The sequence below is a fragment of the Pan paniscus genome, chromosome 1 (genome assembly GCF_029289425.2).
Source record: "Pan paniscus chromosome 1, NHGRI_mPanPan1-v2.0_pri, whole genome shotgun sequence".
NCBI classification, from domain to species: Eukaryota; Metazoa; Chordata; class Mammalia; order Primates; family Hominidae; genus Pan; species Pan paniscus.
In genome coordinates, this window is record NC_073249.2 from 108,696,511 (window position 1) to 108,722,759 (window position 26,249).

Below are 26,249 nucleotides of genomic sequence, written 5' to 3' on the forward strand. Positions count from 1 at the left end.
GCACCTCCACCAGAACAGGCACTGTTATCCACGGCTGAGAGACCCATAGACAGTTCACATCACTGGACTCTATACAGACAACCCCCAGTTCCAGCCCGGAGCCAGGTAGACTCGCTGGGTGGCTAGACCCAGAAGAGAGACAACAATCACTGCAGTTTGGTTCACAGGAAGCCACATCCATAGGAAAAGGGGGAGAGTACTACATCAAAGGAATACCCCGTGAGACAAAAGAATCTGAACAGCAGCCTTCAGCCTAGACCTTCCCTCTGACAGATAAAAGGTTAGTTATTAAATTGAGGCACCAGGAAAAGGCAAAGCCCAGTGCAAGGAGCTCCAAAAAATGATACAAGAAGTGAAGGGAGAAATATTCAAGGAAATAGATAGCTTAAATAAAAAACAGTGAAAACTTCAGGAAACATTGGACACACTTATAGAAATGCAAAATGCTCGGGAAAGTCTCAGCTATAGAATTGAACAAGCAGAAGAAAGAAATTCCAAGCTCTAAGACAAGGTTTTTGAATTAACCCAATCCAACAAAGACAAAGAAAAAAGAATAAGAAAATATGAACAAAGCCTCCAAGAAGTCTGGGGTTATGTTAAATGACCAAACCAAAGAATAATTGGTGTTCCTGAGGAAGAAGAGAAATCTGAAAGTTTGGAAAACATATTTGGGGGATTAATCAAGGAAAACTTCCCTGGCCTTGCTAGAGACCTAGACATCCAAATACAAGAAGTACAAAGAACACCTGGGAAGTTCATCACAAAAAGATCATCACCTAGGCCCATTGTCATCAGGTTATCTAAAGTTAAGACAAAGGAAACAATCTTAAGAAACTGTGAGACAGAAGCAGCAGGTAACCCATAAAGGAAAACTTCTCAGATTAACGGCAGATTTCTCAGCAGAAACGCTACAAGCTAGAAGGGGTTGGGGCCCTGTCTTCAGCCTCCTCAAACAGAACAATTATCAGCCAAGAATTTTGTGTCCAGTGAAATTAAGCATCAAATATGAAGGAAAGATAGTCTTTTTTAGACAAATAAATGCTGAGAGAATTCGCCACTACCAAACTACCACTACAAGAACTGCTAAAAGGAGCTCTAAATCTTGAAACAAATCCTGGAAACACATCAAAACAGAAACTCTTTAAAGCATAAATCACTCAGGACCTATAAAACAAAATACAAGTTAAAAAGCCAAAACAACCAAAAACCCAAGGTAGACAGGCAAAAAATAGCACAATGAACGCAAGGGTACCTCATGTCTCAATACTAACATTGAATGTAAATGGCCTAACTGCTCCACTTAAAAGATACAGAACTGCAAAATGGATAAGAACTCACCAAGCAACTATCTGCTGCCTTAGGAGACTCACCTAACACATTAAGGACTCACATAAACTTAAGGTAAAGGGGTGGAAAAAGGCATTTCATGCAAATGGACACAAAAAGTGAGCAGGGTAGCTATTCTTATATCAGACAAAACAAACTAAAGCAACAGTGGTTAAAAGAGACAAAGAGGGACATTATATAATGGCAAAAGCCCTTGTCCAACAGGAAAATATCACAATCCTAAACATATATGCACCTAACACTAGAGCTCTCAAATTTATAAAACAATTACTAATAGATCTAGGAAATGAGATAGACAGCAACATAATAATAATGGAGGACTTTCAGTACTCCACTGACAGCACTAGACAGGTCATCAAGACAAAATCAACAAAGAAATAATGGATTTAAACTATACCTTGGAACAAATGGACTTAACAGATATATACAGAACATTTCATGCAACAACCACAGAATACACATTCTATTCAACAGCACATGGAACTTTCTCCAAGATAGACCATATGATAAGCCCTAAAACGAGCCTCAATAAATTTAAGAAATTTGAAATTATATCAAGCACTCTCTTAGACCACAGTAGAATAAAACTGGAAATCAACTCCAAAAGGAACCTTCAAACCCACACAAATACATGGAAATTAAATAACCTGCTCCTGAATGAGCATCAGGTCAAAAACAAAATCAAGATGGAAATTAAAAAATTCTTCGAACCGAACGACAGTAATGACACAACCTATCAAAACCTCTGTGATACAGCAAAGGCAGTGCTAAGAGGAAAGTTCATACCCCTAAACACCTACATCAAAAAGACTGAAAGAGTACAAAGTGACATTCTACGGTCACACCTCAAGGAACTAGAGAAACAAGAACAAACCAAACCCAAACCCAGCAGAAGAAAGGAAATAACCAAGATCAGAGCAGAACTAAATGAAACAAACAAACAAACAAATATGAAAGATAAATGAAACAAAAAGCCAGTTCTTTGAAAAGATAAGTATAATTGATAGATCATTAGCAAGATTAACCAAGAAAAGAGAGAAAATCCAAATAACCTCATTAAGAAATGATACAGGAGACATTACAACTGACACCACTGAAATACAAAAGATCATTCAAGGCGACTATGAACAGCTTCACACACATAAACTAGAAAACCTAGGAAGAGATGGATAAGTTCATGGAAAAATAAAACCCTCCTAGTTTAAATAAGGAATAATTAGATACCCTGAACAGACCAATAACAAGCAACGAGATTGAAATGGTAATTTAAAAATTACCAACAAAAAAAAGTCCAGGACCAGACAGATTTACAGCAGAATTCTACCAGACATTTAACGAACTGGTACCAATCCTTTTGACACTATTCCACGAGACAGAGAAAGAAGGAACCTTCCCTAACTCATTCTGTGAAGCCAGCATCACCCTAATACCAAAACCAGGAAAGGACATAACCGAAAAAGAAAACTACAGACTGATATCCTTGATGAACATAGTTGCTAAAATCCTTAACAAAATACCAGCTAACCAAATCCAACAACATATCAAAAAGATAATCCACCATGATCAAGTGGGTTTCATACCAGGGAAGCAGGGATGATTTAACACATGCAAGTCAATGTGATACACCATATAAACAGAATTAAAAACAAAAATCACGTGATCATCTCAATAGATGCAGAAAAAGCATTAGACAAAACCCAGCATCCCTTTATGATTATAACTTGGCATACGAGGGACATACCTCAATGTAACAAAAGCCATCTATGACAAATCCACAGCCAACATAATACTGAAAAGTTGAAAGCATTCCCTCTGAGAACTGGAACAAGACAAGAATGACCACTCTCACCACTCCTCTTCGACATAGTACTGGAAGTCCTAACCAGAGCAATCAGACAAGAGACAGAAATAAAGGGCATCCAAATCAGTAAAGAGGAAGTCAAACTGTCACCGTTTGCTGATGATATGATTGTTTACCTCAGAAATCCTAAAGACTCCTCCAGAAAGCTCCTAGAACTGATAAAAGAATTCAACAAAGTTTCTGGATACAAGATTAATGTACAGAAATCAGTAGCTTTTCTATACACCAATGGCAGCCAAGCAGAAAATCAAATCAAGAACTCAACCCCTTTATGGTAGCTGCCAAAAAATAAAATACTTAGAAATATACCTAACCAAGGAGTTGAAAAACCTCTACAAGGAAAACTACAAAACACTGCTGAAAGAAATCATAGATTACACAAATAAATAGAAAAACATTCCATGTTCATGGATGGGTAGAATCAATATTGTGAAAATTGCCAAAAACAATCTACAAATTCAATGCAATCCTCATTAAAATACCACCACCATTCCTCACAGAATTAGAAAAAACAATTCTAAAATTCATATGGAACCAAAAAAGAGCCCACATAGCCAAAGCAAGACTAAGCAAAAAGAACAAATCTGGAGGCATCTCACTACCTGATTTCAAACTATACTATAGGGCCATAGTCACCAAAACAGCATGATAGTGGTATAAAAATAGGCATATAGACCAATGGAACAGAATAGAGAACTCAGAAATAAATCCAAATACTTACAGCCAACTGATTTTCAAGAAAGCAAACAAAAACATAAAGTGGGGAAAGGACACCCTTTTCAACATATGGTGCTGGGATAATTGGCTAGCCACATGTAGGAGAATGAAATTGGATACTCATTTCTCACCTATACAAAAATCAACTCAAGATGGATTAAGGACTTAAATCTAAGACTGGAAACTATAAAAATACTAGAAGATAACCTTGGAAAAACCCTTCTAGATATTGGCTTAGGCAAGGATTTCATGACCAAGAACTCAAAAACAAATGCAATAAAAACAAAGATAAATAGTTGGGACTGACTGTACAGCTGTATCAGCTGCTCATAGGACATGTCCAGCAGCTGCTCGAGGTCCACGCCGTGGTGATACATCCTCTTCGCAGACTGCAGAAAAACAGCAGATTTGTGATTTAACTCGGAGTTTTCTGGGATCAAACAGTAGCTTTGTTTACAGTCCTGGGTATGTCTTTATCAGCAGCATGAAAACAGACTAAGAAGGAGGAGCCAAGATGGCCGAATAGGAACAGCTCTGGTCTACAGCTCCCAGCGTGAGTGAAGCAGAAGACGGGTGATTTCTGCATTTCCATCTGAGGTACCGGGTTTATCTCACTAGGGAGTGCCAGACAGTGGGCGCAGGACAGTGGGTGCAGTGCACCGTGCGCAAGCCGAAGCAGGGCTAGGCATTGCCTCACTTGGGAAGTGCAAGGGGTCAGGGAGTTCCCTTTCCTGGTCAAGGAAAGGGGTGACAGATGGTACCTGGAAAATCGGGTCACTCCCACCCAAATACTGCGCTTTTCTGACGGGCTTAGGAAACCAGGAGATTATATCCTGCACCTGGCTCGGAGGGTCCTACGCCCACAGAGTCTCACTGATTGCTAGCACAGCAGTCTGAGATTCAACTGCAAGGCGGCAGCAAGGCTGCGGGAGGGGCGCCCGCCATTGCCCAGGCTTGCTTAGGTAAACAAAGCAGCCGGGAAGCTTGAACTGGGTGGAGCCCACCACAGCTCAAGGAGGCCTGCCTGCCTCTGTAGGCTCCACCTCTAGGGGGCAGGGCACAGACAAACAAAAAGACAGCAGCAACCTCTGCAAACTTAAATGTCCCTGTCATTTTGAAGAGAGCTTTGAAGAGAGCAGTGGTTCTCTCAGCACACAGCTGGAGATCTGAGAACAAGCAGACTGCCTCCTCAAGTGGGTCCCTGATCCCTGACCCCCGAGCAGCCTAATTGGGAGGCACCCCCCAGTGGGGGCAGACTGACACCTCACCCGGCAGGCTACTCCTCTGAGACAAAACTTCCAGAGGAATGATCAGACAGCAGCATTCGCGGTTCACGATAATCCACTGTTCTGCAGACACCACTGCTGATACCCAGGCAAACAGGGTCTGGAGTGGACCTCTAGCAAACTCCAACAGACCTGCAGCTGAGGGTCCTGTCTGTTAGAAGGAAAACTAACAAACAGAAAGGACATCCACACCAAAAACCCATCTGTACATCACCATCATCAAAGACCAAAAGTAGATAAAACCACAAAGATGGGGAAAAAACAGAGCAGAAAAACTGGAAACTCTAAAAAGCAGAGCACCTTTCCTCCTCCAAAGGAACGCAGTTCCTCACCAGCAACAGAACAAAGCTGGACGGAGAATGACTTTGAAGAGTTGAGAGAAGGCTTCAGACGATCAAACTACTCTGAGCTACAGGAGGAAATTCAAACCAAAGGCAAAGAAGTTGAAAACTTTGAAAAAGATTTAGACGAATGTATAACTAGAATAACCAATACAGAGAAGTGCTTAAAGGAGCTGATGGAGCTGAAAGCCAAGGCTCGAGAACTACGTGAAGAATGCAGAAGCCTCAGGAGCCAATGTGATCAACTGGAAGAAAGGGTATCAGTGATGGAAGATGAAATGAATGAAATGAAGCGAGAAGGGAAGTTTAGAGAAAAAAGAATAAAAAGAAACAAACAAAGCCTCCAAGAAATATGGGACTATGTGAAAAGACCAAATCTTTGTCCAATTGGTGTACCTAAAAGTGACAGGGAGAATGGAACCAAGTTGGAAAACACTCTGCAGGATATTATCCAGGAGAACTTCCCCAATCTAGCAAGGCAGGCCAACATTCAGATTCAGGAAATACAGAGAACGCCACTAAAATACTCCTCGAGAAGAGCAACTCCAAGACATGTAATTGTCAGATTCACCAAAGTTGAAATGAAGGAAAAAATGTTAAGGGCAGCCAGAGAGAAAGGTTGGGTTACCCACAAAGGGAAGCCCATCAGACTAACAGTGGATCTCTTGGCAGAAACTCTACAAGCCAGAAGAGAGTGGGGGCGAATATTCAACATTCTTAAAGAAAAGAATTTTCAACCCAGAATTTCATATCCAGCCAAACTAAGCTTCATAAGTGAAGGAGAAATAAAATCCTTTACAGACAAGCAAATGCTGAGAGATTTTGTCACCACCAGGCCTGCCCTAAAAGAGCTCCTGAAGGAAGCACTAAACATGGAAAGAAACAACCGGTACCAGCCACTGCAAAATCATGCCAAAATGTAAAGACCATCGAGACTAGGAAGAAACTGCATCAACTAATGAGCAAAATAACCAGCTAACATCATAATGACAGGATCAAATTCACACATAACAATATTAACTTTAAATGTAAATGGACTAAATGCTCCAATTAAAAGACACAGACTGGCAAATTGGATAAAGAGTCAAGACCCATCAGTGTGCTGTATTCAGGAAGCCCATCTCACATGCAGAGACACACATAGGCTCAAAATAAAAGGATGGAGGAAGGTCTACCAAGCCAATGGAAAACAAAAAAAGGCAGGGGTTGCAATCCTAGTCTCTGATAAAACAGACTTTAAACCAACAAGGTCAAAAGAGACAAGGCCATTACATAATGGTAAAGGGATCAATTCAACAAGAAGAGCTAACTATCCTAAGTATATATGCATCCAATACAGGAGCACCCAGATTCATAAAGCAAGTCCTGAGTGACCTACAAAGAGACTTAGACTCCCACACAATAATAATGGGAGACTTTAACACCCCACTGTCAACATTAGACAGATCAACGAGACAGAAAGTTAACAAGGATACCCAGGAATTGAACTCAGCTCTGCACCAAGCAGACCTAATAGACATCTACAGAACTCTCCACCCCAAATCAACAGAATATACATTTTTTTCAGCACCACACCACACCTATTCCAAAATTGACCACATAGTTGGAAATAAAGCTCTCCTCAGCAAATGTAAAAGAACAGAAATTATAACAAACTGTGTCTCAGACCACAGTGCAATCAAACTAGAACTCAGGATTAAGAAACTCACTCAAAACCACTCAACTACATGGAAACTGAGCAACCTGCTCCCGAATGACTACTGGGTACATAATGAAATGAAGGCAGAAATAAAGATGTTCTTTGAAACCAACGAGAACAAAGACACAACATACCAGAATCTCTGGGACACATTCAAAGTAGTGTGTAGAGGGAAATTTATAGCACTAAATGCCCAAGAGAGAAAGCAGGAAAGATCCAAAATTGACACCCTAACATCACAATTAAAAGAACTAGAAAAGCAAGAGCAAACACATTCAAAAGCTAGCAGAAGGCAAGAAATAACTAAAATCAGAGCAGAACTGAAGGAAATAGAGACACAAAAAACCCTTCAAAAAATTAATGAATCCAGGAGCTGGTTTTTTGAAAGGATCAACAAAATTGATAGACCGCTAGCAAGACTAATAAAGAAAAAAAGAGAGAAGAATCAAATAGACGCAATAAAAAATGATAAAGGGGATATCACCACCGATCCCACAGAAATACAAACTACCATCAGAGAATACTACAAACACCTCTACGCAAATAAACTAGAAAATCTAGAAGAAATGGATAAATTCCTCTACACATACACCCTCCCAAGACTAAACCAGGAAGAAGTTGAATCTCTGAATAGACCAGTAACAGGCTCTGAAACTGTGGCAATAATCAATAGCTTACCAACCAAAAAGAGTCCCGGACCAGATGGATTCACAGCCGAATTCTACCAGAGGTACAAGGAGGAACTGGTACCATTCCTTCTGAAACTATTCCAATCAATAGAAAAAGAGGGAATCCTCCTTAACTCATTTTATGAGGCCAGCATCATCCTGATACCAAAGCTGGGCAGAGACACAACCAAAAAAGAGAATTTTAGACCAATATCCTTGATGAACATTGATGCAAAAATCCTCAATAAAATACTGGCAAACCAAATCCAGCAGCACATCAAAAAGCTTATCCACCATGATCAAGTGGGCTTCATCCCTGGGATGCAAGGCTGGTTCAATATACGCAAATCAATAAATGTAATCCAGCATATAAACAGAACCAAAGACAAAAACCACATGATTATCTCAATAGATGCAGAAAAGGCCTTTGACAAAATTCAACAACCCGTCATGCTAAAAACTCTCAATAAATTAGGTATTGATGAGACATATCTCAAAATAATAAGAGCCATCTATGACAAACCCACAGGCAATATCATACTGAATGGGCAAAAACTGGAAGCATTCCCTTTGAAAACTGGCACAAGACAGGGATGCTCTCTCTCACCACTCCTATTCAACATAGTGTTGGAAGTTCTGGCCAGGGCAATTAGGCAGGAGAAGGAAATAAAGAGTATTCAATTAGGAAAAGAGGCAGTCAAATTGTCCCTGTTTGCAGATGACATGATTGTATATCTAGAAAACCCCACTGTCTCAGCCCAAAATCTCCTTAAGCTGATAAACAACTTCAGCAAAGTCTCAGGATACAAAATCAAAGTACAAAAATCACAAGCATTCTTATACACCAATAACACACAATCAGAGAGCCAAATCATGAGTGAACTGCCATTCACAATTGCTTCAAAGAGAATAAAATACTTAGGAATCCAACTTTCAAGGGACGTGAAGGACCTCTTCAAGGAGAACTACAAACCACTGCTCAAGGAAATAAAAGAGGATACAAACAAATGGAAGAACCTTCCATGCTCATGGGTAGGAAGAATCAATATCGTGAAAATGGCCATACTGCCCAACGTAATTTATAGATTCAATGCCATCCCCATCAAGCTACCAATGACTTTCTTCACAGAATTGGAAAAAAACTACTTTAAAGTTCACATGGAACCAAAAAAGAGCCCGGATCACCAAGTCAATCCTAGGCCAAAAGAACAAAGCTGGAGGCATCACACTACCTGACTTCAAACTATACTACAAGGCTACAATAACCAAAACAGCATGGTACTGGTACCAAAACAGAGATATAGATCAATGGAACAGAACACAGCCCTCAGAAATAACGCTGCATTTCTACAACTATCTGAGAAAAACAGGCAATGGGGAAAGGATTCCCTATTTAATAAATAGTGCTGGGAAAACTGGCTAGCCATATGTAGAAAGCTGAAACTGGATCCCTTCCTTACACCTTATGCAAAAATCAATTCAAGGTGGATTAAAGACTTAAACATTAGACCTAAAACCATAAAAACCCTAGAAGAAAACCTAGATATTACCATTCAGGACATAGGCATGGGCAAGGACTTCATGTCTAAAACACCAAAAGCAATGGCAACAAAAGCCAAAATTGACAAATGGGATGTAATTAAACTAAAGAGTTTCTGCACAGCAAAAGAAACTACCATCAGAGTGAACAGGCAACCTACAAAATGGGAGAAAATTTTCACAACCTACTCATCTGACAAAGGGCTAATATCCAGAATCTACAATGAACTCAAAACAAATTTACAAGAAAAAAAAAACCCCATCAAAAAGTGGGCAAAGGATATGAACAGACACTTCTCAAAAGAAGACATTTATGCAGCCAAAAGACACATGAAAAAATGCTCATCATCACTGGCCATCAGAGAAATGCAAATCAAAACCACAATGAGATACCATCTCATACCAGTTAGAATGGCAATCATTAAAAGGTCAGGAAACAACAGGTGCTGGAGAGGATGTGGAGAAATAGGAACACTTTTACACTGTTGGTGGGACTGTAAACTAGTTCAACCATTGTGGAAGTCAGCGTGGCGATTCCTCAGGGATCTAGAACTAGAAATACCATTTGACCCAGCCATCCCATTACTGGGTATATACCCAAAGGACTATAAATCATGCTGCTATAAAGACACATGCACACATATGTTTACTGCGGCACTATTCACAATAGCAAAGACTTGGAACCAACCCAAATGTCCAACAACGATAGACTGGATTAAGAAAATGTGGCACATATACACCATGGAATACTATGCAGCCATAAAAAATGATGAGTTCATGTCCTTTGTAGGGACGTAGATGAAATTGGAAATCATCATTCTCAGTAAACTATCGCAAGGACAAAAAACCAAACATCGCATGTCCTCACTCATAGGTGGGAATTGAACAATGAGAACACATGGACACAGGAAGGGGAACATCACACTCTGGGGACTGTTGTGGGGTGGCGGGAGGGGAGAAGGATAGCATTAGGAGATATACCCAATGCTAAATGATGAGTTAATGGGTGCAGCACACCAACATGGCACATGTATACATATGTAACTAACCTGCACATTGTGCACATGTACCCTAAATCTGAAAGTATAATAATAATAATAATAATACTGAAAAAAAAGAAAACAGACTAATACATAAAAAAAATAGTTGGGACTTAATTAAACTAAAGAGCTTCTACATAGCAAAAGGCACAGTCAGCAGAGTAAACAGACAACCCACAGAGTGGGAGAAAATCTTCACAATCTGTACATCTGACAAAGAACTAATATTCAGAATCTACAACAAACTCAAACAAATCAGTAAGGAAAAACAAACAATCCCATCAAAAAGTGGGTGAAGAACATGAATAGACAATTCTCAAAAGAAGATATACAGATGTCCAAAAAACATGAAAAAATGCTCAACATCACTAATGATCAGGGAAATGCAAATCAAAGCCACAATGCGATACCATCTTACTCCTGCAAGACTGGCCATAATCAAAAAATCAAAAAACAGTAGATGTTGGCATGGATGTGGGTGATCAGGGAACACTTCCACACTGCTGGTGGGAGTGTAAACTAGTACAGCCACTATGGAAAACCATGTGAAGATTCCTTAAAGAATTAAAAGTAAAACTACCATTTGATCCAGCAATCCCACTACTGGGTATCTACCCAGAGGAAAAGAAGTCATTATTCAAAAAAGATACTTGCACATGCATGTTTATAGCAGCAGAAATCCCAATTGCAAAATCGTGGAACCAACTCAAATGCTTATCAGTCAACGAGTGGATAAAGACACCGTGGTATATATACGATGGAATACTACTCAGCCATAAAAAGGAATTAATTAATGGCATTTGCAGCGACCTGGATGAGATAGGAGACTATTATTCTAAGTGAAGTAACTTGGAATGGAAAACCAAACATCGTATGTTCTCACTGATATGTGGGAGCTAAGCTATGAGGACACAAAAGCATAAGAATGATACAGTGGACTTTGGGGACTTGGAGGGAAGCAGGGCAAGGAATAAAAGACTACAAATAGGGTGCACTGTATACTGCTCGGGTGATGGGTGCAGCAAAATCTCATAAATCACCACTAAAGAATTTACTCGTAACCAAATACCACCTGTACCTCAATAAATTATGGAAACTAAAATAAAAATAAAAATGAAACCACAGTGGGATGCCACAGGACACTGATTAAAATGACAAAAATTACAGAGACCGCAAGTGTTGGTGATAAAGAGGAACTGTAACTCATATACATTGCTAGTAAAAATATAAAATGGTATAGACACTCTGGAAAATGTTTAGCAGCTTATTTTAAAGTGAAATATACACTTACTATATGACCCAGCTTTACTCATGAGAAGTGGAAACCTAGATCCACACAAAGACTTTGATGCAAATGTTCATAGTGGATTTATTAATAATAGCCCCAAACTGGATGGAACTCAAATGCCCTTCAACTGATGAATGGATAAACAAATTGTGGTATATCAATATAATGGAATATTAGTCAACAACAAAAAAGGAATGAACTATGTCCTACTGTGCTGAGTGAAAGAAACCATACACAAAAGTCTACAAACAGTATTATATTATTGTGAAATCCTAGAAAAGGTGAAACTATTGTGACAGAAGTTTGTGTGTATATGCTTTTTATAAAAAGCCAGAGGGAAGCAAAATGCATTGTGATTCTTACCCCATTTATGTATCAGAGCAGAGGACCTGTACCTGTCTTAAAGATTTTTAACATGTGAACAATCAAAATGAACAATTTTCTTGTAATCACACAGTGAATGAAGTGGATGTGAAAGTTGAATTTTTTGCCATTTTGGGTCAGTGAAATGTGACTATATCATACTAAGACATTTTTTGCTGGTGATCCCAAATGGTATCTGGAAAACCTTCCAGAAAAATAGTTCTGAAAATGATGTCTGTAGTAGTTGCATCATTGGAATAAATGTATAACCTCCTTGAGTTAGTATTTGAAGTATACAAGTGTTTTTTGAGATTTCCTTTTTTAAAAAGATAGTTTAGTTTTCCGTATGTCTTTTAAATCGCTCTTTTTTCTAGACCATCACTTTGGACATTCATTGGTAACAGCCAATAATATCTGATTTTCAGATAAAGAATCCAGGGAACCAGTCTAATGGCTGCAAAGCCTTCCTGAGTATTTGCCAGGACAAACAGCCCAGCAGCCCCACAGGCAGGAGTCCCAGAAAGAAAAAGAAATAATTTTCTCATAACCAAAACTGTCTGAAATGGACATGGGCTTTCTTGAGGAAAAAGTGAATTACCCTGGTTTAAGTGGCAACTGCAGACCCCATTGTCAGGCACATACGAGAGAAGTTTTAAGCATCAGATGGGGTATTGGACTAATGCACACATTCTGTGGACATGTAGCTGGAGCCAGGCTTCCCAAATGGGCTACAGCTGGAGCTATCCTGACCCTATCATGGAAAACTTCATCTAGCTTTGGATCTTGTGGGTATTAAGAAGATATACTTTCTGTGACACACCCTTGGAATCCAGATTTCAAGGATGGCAGTTCTTTAGCCTGTTGTTAAAGATGTATAGTGCCTCCATACAGTTCTGAAAGATACCATTCTGTATGGGTTGAAAACAGTCCCAGAGATCATTTGCAATCAAGCAAATGTGCGTATTTCTGTTTGGTTCAATGCCTCCCAATACCTTTTCCCAACTCATTCTGTTTCCTGGAAAATAATGGATGAATTTAATTTGCCCTCATTATTGGTTTAAGTGAAAATGTTGTTAGATCTCAAAAGTTGAGAAACATATCTCAGGGTAAATGCTGAAAGACATGATTCTTTATCAGAAGCACCTTGTGGCTTAAAAATATATATCCAGGACTTAGAAGAGCTAACATCGTCTTCCAAATAGCCTGGCAGAAGAGTTTGAGAAAGCAGCTCCAGAAGGTGGAGTCTGGCAGAGTCTGGACTACTCTGTTCAAGACACACTCTTTAAAGAAGATGATTTATTTTATAGTTAAGCAGGGAAGGTGAAACTTATTTTTTGGACTGGGGCATGTCTATGCCTCCCTCCTTTCAAGTTGAGAGAGCATGAACACAGGTTCTATTCACTAAATTAATCCCTCTTGTAGTCCTTCCACTTATTAGTTCAGCAGATATTTAGTGAGCACCAGTGTACATAGTGCTATGGGAGGTGCATTGAGGAACACGAATACAAGGAAGTTACCAACCTGGGTCTGAGAGAACTCGAAATCCCAATTTGGACAGGCAAGATGGAAAAGTAAGCAGCCACAAGGCAGTGTCTGAGGCACGCCAGTTGAATGGATTGGAAAGTAGGGGCAGTGGAGGTTGAAGGAAAGAGAGCATATTTCATTTGAGCTGCTTAGGGGAAGAGTGGTTTCTGTGAGCCATACATTCCAAAGGAAGGAACGAGAGTGTTCTCTTTGGCAGAAATGTCAAGGAGAATGAGAGGCAATTACATTTGGTGATGAGGACATTGCTGCTGACCTTCAAGAGTAGGAATTTCAGGAGAGGATGGTATGGAAGCCAGATTGTAGTAAGTTGCCAGGACAGGTGCATTGGAGGAAATGGAGTGGTGGTCATTCACTGGGATGTTTGATAGGGAATGGCAGAAGTACAACAGAGTCAGTGAGAACTTTTTTGCCTCATAAGAAGTAAATTGTTATTTTGAAGGTAGAGGCAAATGATTATTGAAGGGGAGAGGTTAAACTTTTCTAAAAAAAAAAATCATTAAATTGTAGAATCCCAGAAAGTATAATGTTAATAAAGGAAAAAAAAAATAAGATAATTGTTAGCATTTTTGGTAAAGAAATGAACTGACATAAAATATATTTTTTGCATTTTAAATAAAAGCATTACATTAAGAAACTAAAATATTACTATTGATTAGTAATTCAAGTGAGAAGTTGAGGAGTAAAAGTAATTTCATATTTAGATTCTTGTTATTTAAAGAACATCGGCTGGGCGTGGTGGCTCACACCTGTAATCTCAGCACTTTGGAAGGCTGAGGCAGGTGGATCACCTGAGGTCAGGAGGTCAAGACCAGCCTGGCCAACATGGGGAAACACTGTCTCTACCAAAAATACAAAAATTAGCTGGGCGTATTGGTGGGTGCCTGTAATTCCAGCTACTCGGGAGACTGAGGCAGGAGAATCGCTTGAGCCCAGGAGGCGGAGGTTGCAGTGAGCTGAGATCGCGCCGTGGCACTCCAGCCTGGGAGACAAGAGCAAGACTCTGTCTCAAAAAAAAGAAAGAAAGAACATTAATGTCTTTGATCTTCTGATAGTAATTGAATGGCATTGTTCCTTACCTTCTCAATGAAACACCAGAGAATGCAAACTGCATATAAGAGCTTTTCTGGAGCTTACCTCTGTCTCATGTACTTATCAGGGCTTGTTGTGCAGACCACTGTTTTACGTCATTGATTATGTGAGTAAGAGGGAAGAAAGGAGAGTCAAGTTACACCCTTGGAAGATGAAACTTATAATTTCCATGAAGCTTACTTTATGACAGTACAGAAGTTTTCAGGGTACTCTGTCATTCAGGAGTGAGTGAAAATTTATCACACTTAATGACACCACTATGTAAGTTTTCAAGGGTAGAGCCAAAACACTGAGAAAATAGATGCATGTGTTGTGTGATTACTAAACCTTCTGAATGTGTATTTGGTTACACTATCTCTTTGGTCTTTGAGATCAACATGAATGCCACCTGCTCCATCAAAATGAAATGTGCCATTTAGAGGAATTGTTTCAACTGTGGGTCTCACAGGCATTGCCCTTGTCCTCCTCAGACACAGGTGTGTTTGCAGTGGTGAACAGCCATTCCTTGTCCTTGCTGGGGAAGCTGACCATCAGTGCTGCTTTTAACATTGTTTATATCTACACCTCTGAGCTTTACCCTACAGTCATCAGGTACGTGTCTCACACAGCCTCATTCTTCACACATTCTACACTTTGTCATCCATTCTTGCACCAACAGAGGTGTGGTACTCATTTCATCTGCTTCTGGAGTTAGTTTGGGGCAGCAATAATTCAGCAAGCAGTTTAGGCTGAGAGCTTGCCTTGGCAGACTGCTCTCTGCCTGCTCTGCTAGGAAAATGTCACTTTATGGTGGACTGAATTCCTTAGTGTAAGTTGTAAGAGAAGTACTCTATGCTAGGCATATTCTGTCACCCAAACAGTGCACAGATGCTATTATTATTTTGGTGAATTTTATTTATTCAGTCACCCATACTGCATCACACATCAAAGACAAGGGGACAAGCTCCCTATTCTCACAGAGCCTATGTTTTAACACAAAATACACACATTTTTAGAAGATAATTTCATATAGTAATAAGTGAATATCAGAGTTAAACAGCAATTGTTAAAGCTGGGTTCTTAATGAATAGGATGTGTTTGTATTGAAAAGAATAAATATCCAGCCTAAATTTCCCTTCATAAAATAAGTCTGAAAGCAAGAAACACACCCAAATTTGAAGGATGGGGGTGCAGCTGAGGCTTTGCAGAACTGCTTCTGTGGCCTGGGCAGGTATTCCCTCAGCCAGCTCTTTCTCAGTCTTTTAGAGGATCATTCCAAACAATCCTTCTCCTTCCCTTATCCATGCAAGAAGCTTCATGGTTCTTTCTGCCTGTTAATTTAAAATTATTTTTCCTAGTAAGAGAGCAGAGTGTCTGCAATTGGCTAGTAATTTCCTAGTTGATCCTATAACCTACTTTACCTGGCTACTGGCTATAAAACTAGGATGATGATTTTGTCCACTCTGGGACAATTTTGAGAGCAAATGTGGGTATGAACTTTTCAGCTGGGATTACAGAGTGCTGTATCCCTCTACCCAAAACCATTAATTATCATTCTCTCTCCCTCCCTCCCTCTCTCCTTCCTATCTTTTTTATGCCTGCACTCCCCATAAAGGTGTTCTTGGTTTCCTGACAGTACACACTTAGTCAATTTCTATTTATATGATTGACCCGTTAATTGTTAATTAGTTAGTTGAGTTTAAATAAATGAGCAGCCTTTTCAGATCATAAAACCCTGGCAGTCTGTAGGAGATCTAAGGCATGAAAATCCATGAGAACTTTTAACTTAAAAATATTCAAATGCTCATTTCTATATCATCCTTTGTGGATCCACTGTCCAATATGGTAGTTACTGGCTTCATGTAGCTATTTAAGTGTAAATTAATTAAAATTAAATAAATTAAACATTCAGTTCTTCATCCTTCCTGGCTGCATTTCAAGCACTCAGTAGTGTGTGTGTCTAGTGGCTTCCACATTGGACTGGGTAATTATAGAACATTCCTAGCATCTCAGGAACGTCTAGTAGGCAGCTCTAGAACCCACTGTTCTCTAGGATCCTGTGCTTCCACTTCAGGACATGTTATTCAAGGCCCACTGCTGCCCCCCAAGGGTCTCTTAATTCCTCCGCTAGAACTTACTGATGTATTTTTACTTATGCTTTTCAGGAATGTTGGGCTTGGAACTTGTTCCATGTTCTCCCGAGTTGGTGGGATTATTGCTCCCTTCATCCCCTCACTGGTTGGTTTGTACCTTCTAGTTTTGTTTTTCTTGATTCTCTGCTTTGGAAATGCTTATGCTTTTGAGTAGAAAGAGGTGATGAACAGATGTCATTTAAGATCAGCTGACACAAATGTGAACCTTGTCCCTTTTAGATAGTACTCCATCAGGGCAGATGGACTCTTATCGAGGATTCATTTGCCTCCAGTGGGTCTGATTTTTTGTTCATCTGGATTTGTTGGAGGGTCTGCTAATGCCAGTGTGCCCCATTCCTGTCCCCATGAAAAAGTTAGTCAACTAATAAGTATGTATGACACTTCTGCTGTGTGCTGGGCTCTATGCCAAGCACTTTCTACATATCATCACATGCAGTCCTCATAGTAACCATAAAAGGAAGGCATTGTTGTTACCCCTGTATTAAATATGAGACATGCTACAGAAAGAGGTTAAATACGTTCCCCCAAGAACACACCTCCTGGAAAATAACAGAGGAGAAATACGTCTCTCACTGTGTCTGTTAATATTTTTTTTTGAAACTTTCTAACTTTTATAGTCAAAGAAAGGGAACCAGATTAAATGACAGCCCTAAAATCCTTCATCTTAAAATGCTCAGATTCTGTGAAAGAACCCAGGGGACCCCTATGCAAGTCTCTCCTTGGTTTGATTTGTGACTTTCCCCAGCCAGGACTTTTTGAAAGCAACTAGATTTGATGTGGGACTTGTGGACCTGTTCTATAGACAACTGTTCATTACTTAGGCAGGTCTCTGAAATGCCATTATAACCTTTTCATTTTCTGAGGTGCAGTACATTTCCCTTCTCAGAGTATCTCTCTCCATGTCTCATGATTAATTTTAGGTCACAAGACCCTTCTCCTGAAGGAGTCATGTAGGTTTGTGTTTTATTCTGCAAAATATAGGTACTGTTAGAGATATCTGACTTTGGATAGCTATCCTACAACATTATAATACCCAACACTGTGTCTCTGTTGCTTCCTACAAGGTTAGAAGAAGGGAAAGTGTGTGTTCCCCTTGTTTCAACAACAGGCCCACAGTGCTGGACATATGTTTGCGTGTAGATGGCTAGAGATGAGAGATTCTCCTCCTCCCTCTTCCTCCTCATCCCTGTCTTCTGCTCGGTTCTCTCCATCTCTCCCTTCTCCTCCCCCTTCTCCCTTTTCCACCTCCTTCTCCATCATCTCTTCACTTTGAAAAATCAGGAAAAAATTGCCTGAGGGGAAATCCTAATTAGTAGTGGACCTACCCACGAAATTTGGAAGCCTAAACCAGAAGATCATAAAGCTTAGCAGGAATTCTAGAATGTTGATCAGCTCAGAAAAGCCCCAGAGAAACACCCTGGAAGCAACTGTTTTTCATGTTTTTTTTGAACCTCTTTGTGACGAAATGTTTCTGTTTTCCTGAGAATATGTTTTGGATCTCTGAAACAATTGCTTGTATCACCAGCCCTTAACCATGTTCAGTTTAGAAGTTTATAAGCCATATGTATGTCGTAGGGTTGGTTTTTTAAAAGAGTTTTTATACCTTTAATCCCTGGAACTCTCAGTTATGGTCTTAAGGTATATAGGATGGTTTGGCCAATTCCAGGATTAAGAACTTTAAAGTTCATCATCAGCAAGTATTTTGGGATGCCTCTGTGCAAAGTGTGCTCACCTGGAATGGAAGCTGAACTACGAGATGTCCTATCAACTCTGGCCATATAGGCCTGCCTGCTCAGAGGCAGCCTGGCCTCTTCTCCTACAGTACCCACCCCGGACATGAAATTGCTGCTTCTAATCTACAGACTAGTGCTGTCCTTTTATTTACTCACTCCCATCTCTACATGCCTGAGGAATCATTCTCTGATTTCCCAGGATAATTCTTTATGTGGAAAGAAGTGGCTTATAGTGTTGTCTAGTGCGAGGTCATGAACTGGGTGGTAAACATGACAGTTTTTCAGTCATGAGACTGCTTGTATTACATGCTAAGGAAACTAATTCACTGGTTTATTTTCATTCCACTCCCCACCTCTGCAGAAATATGTGCAATGGTCTTTACCATTCATTGTCTTCGGAGCCACCGGTCTGACCTCCGGCCTCCTGAGTTTGTTATTGCCGGAGACCCTTAACAGTCCGCTGCTAGAAACATTCTCCGACCTTCAGGTGTATTCGTATCGCAGGCTGGGAGAAGAAGCATTATCTTTACAGGCTTTGGACCCCCCACAGGTGTGATATTTTTCTTAATTATTATACCGCTTGGATAGTGGCAGTTAATGAAAAAAAGAAGGTTTGCGTTAAATTAAATAGAACTGAGTAAAACTGCTGGAAAACAAAAGTGGGATCTAACAGCAGCTGATTTTCAGAGAAATAAGGATGATCGATGATTCATTAGCTTTCCTAGAATATTTTAGGGGCTATTTCTTGGGGGAATGAATGTCATATAAATACATTTGTCAGTTGAATAGCTAGATGGTAGTTTCCATTTCAGAAATGTCATAACATCATTTCACTGCCCTTTTCTTCTTTCCTGTTTCAGTGTGTGGACAAGGAGAGCTCTTTAGGGAGTGAGAGTGAGGAAGAGGAAGAATTTTATGATGCAGATGAAGAGACTCAGATGATCAAGTGAAGAGCCCCAGATTCCCCCTAAGAAGCAAAGGATCGTCTTTTATGCCTCTGGCTAAGGCAGGTTCTTCCATGACTCCTAAGAGAGTTGTAAAAATAGAGGCTTGGCTTGAACGTACATAGATGGTACCTGGCATGGACTGATGTTTTTAGGCACAGAAGTTGGAGAAGAGATTTCATGAAAGACAACATCACTGCATTGAGAGAATAGTTGTTAATTTGTTTAGAATTTAAGTTCTACTCAGAATCATAACATCTGGCAGAACAGCCCAAACCCACATTCCAAAGTGGTAGGCTCATTTGTTTCTAGAGATTTCATCATGTCGCTTTTCCTTCATCATGATCTAAATAAAGGCAGATATGTAAAATTTCTCACCATTTTGGTGGGGTAAGATAAGCTATTATTAAGATTTAATCCTTATACCATGTTGGACATTTGCCCCTATCAATTGCTCCTCAGGAATCTTCTGGTACAGGTTAACATCAGCATTTTCATTTTGTGTCCAGGGAAAAGCACCCAGAGGTCATCTGTGTGTCCCGAGACCCTCCAGCTTTTTCTTAGCTGATGAAATATGAGTCCTCAGCTTGGTTCCCAGCCTGCTGATTGACTTGGGCTGCTGGTGCCTTGAGTCCCACAGATGATTCATTAGGAAAAGCCAGATGTACCAAAGCGGTTTACTCAGAGTCAGGGGTGTAGCTCTGGCTGCCTGTCAGCTCCCTTGGATACTATATTGTGTGATTTCTTCCTTTCCCATTAATATGCACGTCCAGAAAAATTTCCATCTGAGATTCTAGTACTCCAAAATCATGCATAGTAAATGAGAAAGCTTTAAGTAGAGGGCAGTTAAACAGTGACATGTTGAGCACCTGGAGGAAAAAAAAGGTGCAGTTTTTAATAAGAGAGAAAATAAAATTATCTTTGATAAATTTTTGTTTGTTTTGCTTTCAGCATTGTGCCATGAGGGATTTGGACAATATTTAAGAACTTCTTGTCCTAGATCAGCCCCAACCTGTTTAATCAAAATGGAAGGTTCAGTAATTTCATGGGAAACCTTGGTTTTTCATTAAGTGCTACCAACTTTCAAGTGAATCTTATATTTGATTTCCTAAAATCATGTCTTGAAAACATGTTTTCTCATGAAACTTGAATACTATCTCAAATAGGAATATAAACCTGGAGTCAACAAGCTTAGGCAGCATTGATTTAGGTCACTTTCCCAGTGAGGAAAATTTCTGTGTTTTCAGAATTTCCATTTCTACTAACCTCTTGGAGAAAAAGAAATTGAATTAGAGGTAAATAGAAGACGTCACTGTGGCTGCTTCTGGAAGTGCTGGAAGCATCACCCCAATTGGCTCCAAATACTGTCATGTTTTCTTGCACACTGACTTCTGGTTTCCACTGTATCAGTATGTACCTTTGTAATTGTTATTTTTATGTCTTTTATGCCCTTGATTATTAGTTGGGCTCTTCATAAACAGAGGCCATCTCTACTACTGTTTATTTTTCCCTGCTGTGCCCAGAACATTGGCCTAGACACAGTAAGAACCTAGTAAATATTACTGTTTCTAGCCATCAGGGAGATTGTGGAACTCCTCCCAGTATAATTTTTACAAACTCCAAGCAAATCTGACCCAAACTCCCAAATTGTCAAATCCTGCTTAACTTTCTCTGGAAAATAGACCCCTTCTCAACATCAGAATAGGAAGAGAGGAAGAACTTACAAAGACACTTAAAAGTTATTCTTAAATGGTGGTTGGGCATTTAAAACAGTGAACTAACATATATATAATTTTTGATTAGTTGGAGTTTTCTTTGTATTATAAGAGTAATATATCTCATTACAGAAAATTTGGAAACTATAAATTTAGAAACGTATCACCCATACGTCCAACATCGAAAGAAAACCAGTGTTATGACTTTGTTCCATTTGAAGACCAATTGGGAGTCCATCTCTCTATTTACACTGGGTTCGATTGCCTCTGGCTAATAGAGTTCAATTAGTTCTATCCCTGTGTTTCCTTTCTTAGCTATGGGGTGGAAAATAGGAGGGGGAGATCTACAATTTGAATACGTGTTACTTAATAAGGCTAGGCTGGCCATCAGTTGCTTATTTCAGATGTGTCACTAAATTTTCTTTCTAGATGGTCCTTGAGCAAAACTTAATAATTACTGTTTTTTATTTCCACTGCCTTTATAAAATCAAAATTTCCTCCTTTTGATAAAAACTGTTGAATACTATTGATGTAGAGAATGTGTATATGTGTATATTTGCATTGATTAAATTATTGGAAAACTTTTCATTGACAGGTAATGTATTTTGGTTGTGCGGATGGTTTGTAAAAAGTATCCTGTTTTTTTAATTCTATTCAAAATTAAAATTTTTTTTTCCTAAAATAAAGCAAGAAAAATAAATGTAAGATATATAAGAAACCCCAGAGTTTCCAGGGTGAAAGTTCTCATTAGCAGCTTGTCCAAAATACTTACACCTCACAAATATTTTGAAAGAAACCATGCTGAAATTTTCTGATTTTGTGAGTTACAACCACAGCCCAGTAAAACCAATACTTGTTATTTGGCAACTTTCAAGCAATGCAGATATTCTTTAGTATTTAAAAATGAGCAAATAAACAAAATGAAGCAAATAAATGAAGAAAATGAGTTTCTGAGACACTGTTTAGGTAACCATAAATCAGACAGATATTTTTATGGTGGGCAAATTGATGAAGATACTTTTAGTAGGTGATTTATATTCATAACAAATACATATGGAAATAATTGTCACTACTGTATCAGAATTAAAAACCAGCTTCACATTAGGACTTCTCCATACAAATTCTTTATCATTGGTTCTTAAATTGGAAAAATATCTATAAATGATTACATTTTTAAACTAAATAAAATGCAGATATATTGGCTTCTTGTGAATGTAATAAAGAATCATAAAACATAGGCCTTTTTTTTGTTCTCCCAGAATGTCTCAAAATCTACAGTAGTAGCTTTGACAAGTTGGGCAAATGCAGAACCTGCTAGTAAAGTTAAGTAATATGTGGGACAGGGGTTGTAGGAAAGTTGTAGACTGATGGACACAAAAGCTAACTATCAAAATACTTTTAGAATGAGGAATATGCAAAGACAATGCATTGTGGAAAATCCATCAATGTAGTACATCAAAGGAGAAAGAGCTTATGATTACCTCAATAGAAAAATAAACATTATTTGTCAAAATTCAACATCCATTCAAAATAAAAGCTATTAGCAGAGTAGGAATAAAAGGATGCTTCCTTAATAAAATAAGAGATACTATAGTAGATATGGTAAACTGGCACACAGCATCTCTTCACCTTCCTGGTACCTTGGCCTTCAGCCTTTTTTTTTTTTTATCATAACCCACAGTAAGAAATGCATTTTACATATTCATCGTGTCATACTTCCCCACCTACAAATATATATGTATATATAAAATATCTATGAATCATAAAAATGTATATATTTTATGCAATAATACTTAATCTTGCTAGGCATACTGATAACTTATGTTCTATTTCACTTTTTAAAATGCCATTTATAACTCAATAAATGGATATCATGACTCGCTAATAGGTTGCAACCCATAGTTTGAAATCCACTGCTCTACTCTATCTTCTTATACTACAGAAGCTTTAAAGCTAAAATGTATATTTTCTGAATTTCTTGCAGATAAGTTTACCCCTTGCAGCCAGGTGCAGTTTGGTTTCCTTCAATCAGATACAAATGGAGCTTGGAAGGTAGAAGCAAGGTGGAGGCCATACTTTTGATGAGTGTGCTTTTTTCTGCTCAGATTCGCAGTGCTGGAGCCATTTGGTTTCTCTGAGGCAGTATCAGCCAGAGATGTTGTCAGTTGGGCAATACTGATTAAAATCTTAACAAGATTTTTTAATAAACCTGGAATAATACTTCTGGTATTCAAATGGAAAAGCAAAGATCCAAAAATATTCAAGACAATTCTGATAAAGAAGAACAAACAGAAGGGACTTGACTTTCTAGATATAAAAACTTATGAAGCTGTATTATTGGTCAGCAGTAGACAAATAGATCAATAGAACATAACAGATTTGTTAAAGATAGCATGACACATTAGAGGAAAAAGTGAACAATTATTGATACTAAATCTTCTCCCCATAATAAAAATAAATTCCAAATAGATTGAAGGCCTCAATGAAAAACAGCAAAACTTTAAAACTATTTGAAAATTATAGAATATTCTTATGACCTTGGAGGATGGATAGATTTATCAGACAAGAACTGAAAATCATAAATTATTTTTTAATTGATATATTTGACTTGATCTAAATTTAAAACTTGTTTCTGTATGACTGAACATGCTACAAAGTTAAAAGGAAAGCAGCCTGGGTGCAGTGGCTCATGCCTGTAATCCCAGCACTTTGGGAGACCAACGTGGGCAAATCACCTGAGGTCAGGAGTTTGAGACCAGCCTGGCCAACATGGTGAAACCCCATCTCTACTAAAAATACAAAAAAAAAGTTAGCCAGGTGTGGTGGCATGTACCTGTAATCCCAGCTACTCAAGAGGCTGTGACCAGAGAATCGCTTCAACCCGGGAGGCGGAGGTTGCAGTGAGCCAAGACCCCACTGCTGCACTATAGCCTGGGCAACAAAGCAAGACTCCATCTTAAAAAAAAAAAAAGAAAGCAATAGATTAGGGCAACATTTATAAGCAATAAGGATTAATATCCAGACTATATAAAGAGTTACTGCAAATCAGAGATAAAAGTAATAAAGTTTACAAAAACTGTGATTAGGCAATTCACGATTCACAGATGAAAAGATGCTCAACCTCACTACAGGATCAGGGAAATGCAAACTGAAACCACATGAAGATATCTTTAAAAATCCATTAGATTGGGAAAATAAGAGAATATCAAATGTTAAAGCTATGAAGAAAAAGGAATTTAGTGACATCCTGATAGAAGCATAAATTTATTCATCAACTAGGTTGTCATTAGCAAGTAAGGCTGAAAATGTACATAGTCTAGGATTCAGAAATTCTGCTTCTATGTATGTATCATGGAAGAGTGTTTTCAGAAAATTTTACTATAACCCACTGTAAAGAAAATGTTTTATACTGTGACACACAGTACACACCTACATACATACCCACGTGTGTGTGTGCCTATATATAATTGAAATGGTGTTATAAAACAATACCTTCCCTTAATATATGCACTGCATTATATTTTCTGTTTTATTTCATTTCATAAGGAATACTAGTGAAGACACACAAAAATGATTTCACAGTTTTGAATGGATCAAAACATGCAGTTGGAAAAAGTGAAACATACTACCCTTAATATTTGCCTTGGTACTTGCCTGATATACATGTCTACAAGAGATTTTTACAGAATGTTCATTGCAGCATTGTTAGTTGTAATAAAACAAAGGAGGTAAATACCTTCAGTAGGGAAATGTGTGTATATAATTTCATATGCATAGGATGAAGTAAAAACATAGTTCTATGATTTAGGTAGTTGGATCTCAATAATGTTGAACAAAATGTTGGCAAATTTTTATTGGATCAAAGTCCTTTCATGTTTAAATTTTCCAGTGAATGATTGGAGTACTTGCTAATTAAAGGGATTTAAATGCTTTCATGTCATACTTTAAAGTCAAGACTATTGATATTCTGTTACAAAAATATAGAAATCTCACTCTTATTCCTCCCAGATGAAGAATTATCCCTCTTCCCTGTGGAGAAAGTCTATAAACTTGCCCACCTGCAAGTCTCAATTTCTCTTGAAAAAGAGCTTTGCATTTGTGGAAACATTTAGACAACTTTTCAGCCAAGACTCTAGAGCTGTCTTATAAAGCTTAGAAAAGATTACATATTTATTGAAAAATATGAAGGGCAGATGTAGCTAAATTAGTATTAAAAGAACTTCAATCTAGACCCTGCAGAACAATTGATTTTGAACAGAATTGATAGATAGAGTTGCTTTGCTTCAAAATATAACTTTAAGAAATGGAATAAAATGATTGTGCATGAATGTAAAAGCACACAGTCAACTTGGAGGACTTTAATTAATGAGTGATTTACCAGTATGTGTGCAGAGTTTCTAGAAACCATGGAAGATAAAGCATTATGCAAAAGGAAGCCATTAATAGAGTCTGTAAAGGTCAGCCTTGTGGAGCACGGCACCACAGGAGGAGTGGATCCAGAGAGGCAGAGGCAAACAGAAGATATTCACTCACCACTGGGAAACCCTTAAAAATTGTTGAATATCTGTCACATCAGATGATTACAGCTTTAGAAGTGTTCAAGCTAAGCAGTTCTTGGTGATGATAATACAACAGATTAATTTGCTTCCTGGAGTCACTTTTATAGATGCATGTCACCATATCAGTGTAAAAGAAGAAGGACTACAACATGCCTTACACTGTCTACAACTAGGGTGTGATTTGCCGAACAACTCCCTTTGCCCTCTGATGCTTTCAGTGGGTACTGAATGACCTGAGGACTACATCAAATACTACATCTCACCACACTCGTGATTCTTTTTGAGGAAAACAAAGATCAACTATGATCAGCAGATGCCTTAAGGCCTCACACTTACACACACCCCCCCCCATTTCCTTGATAATATAAAATAGCAAAACAGTG

The 26,249-nt window shown here is 38.6% G+C and overlaps 1 protein-coding gene across 3 annotated transcripts in view; it reads left to right on the forward strand.

The window, feature by feature from the left end:
• Window positions 1-22,228, forward strand: part of SLC22A15 (solute carrier family 22 member 15) — a 94,284-nt gene extending 72,056 nt beyond the window's left edge. For 2 of the 3 annotated variants that reach the window (XM_034929877.3, XM_034929873.4), the window contains 4 exons: window positions 15,254-15,374; window positions 16,928-17,000; window positions 19,010-19,198; window positions 19,509-22,228. In XM_034929877.3, the coding sequence (XP_034785768.1) occupies window positions 15,254-15,374; window positions 16,928-17,000; window positions 19,010-19,198; window positions 19,509-19,598 (473 nt within the window). In that variant the 3' untranslated portion in view covers window positions 19,599-22,228. Of the gene's footprint in view, window positions 1-15,253; window positions 15,375-16,927; window positions 17,005-19,009; window positions 19,199-19,508 lie in introns of those variants that run through there. The other variant, XM_055114412.2, reaches the window with a different exon arrangement.
• The last annotated feature ends 4,021 nt before the right edge of the window (window positions 22,229-26,249 follow it).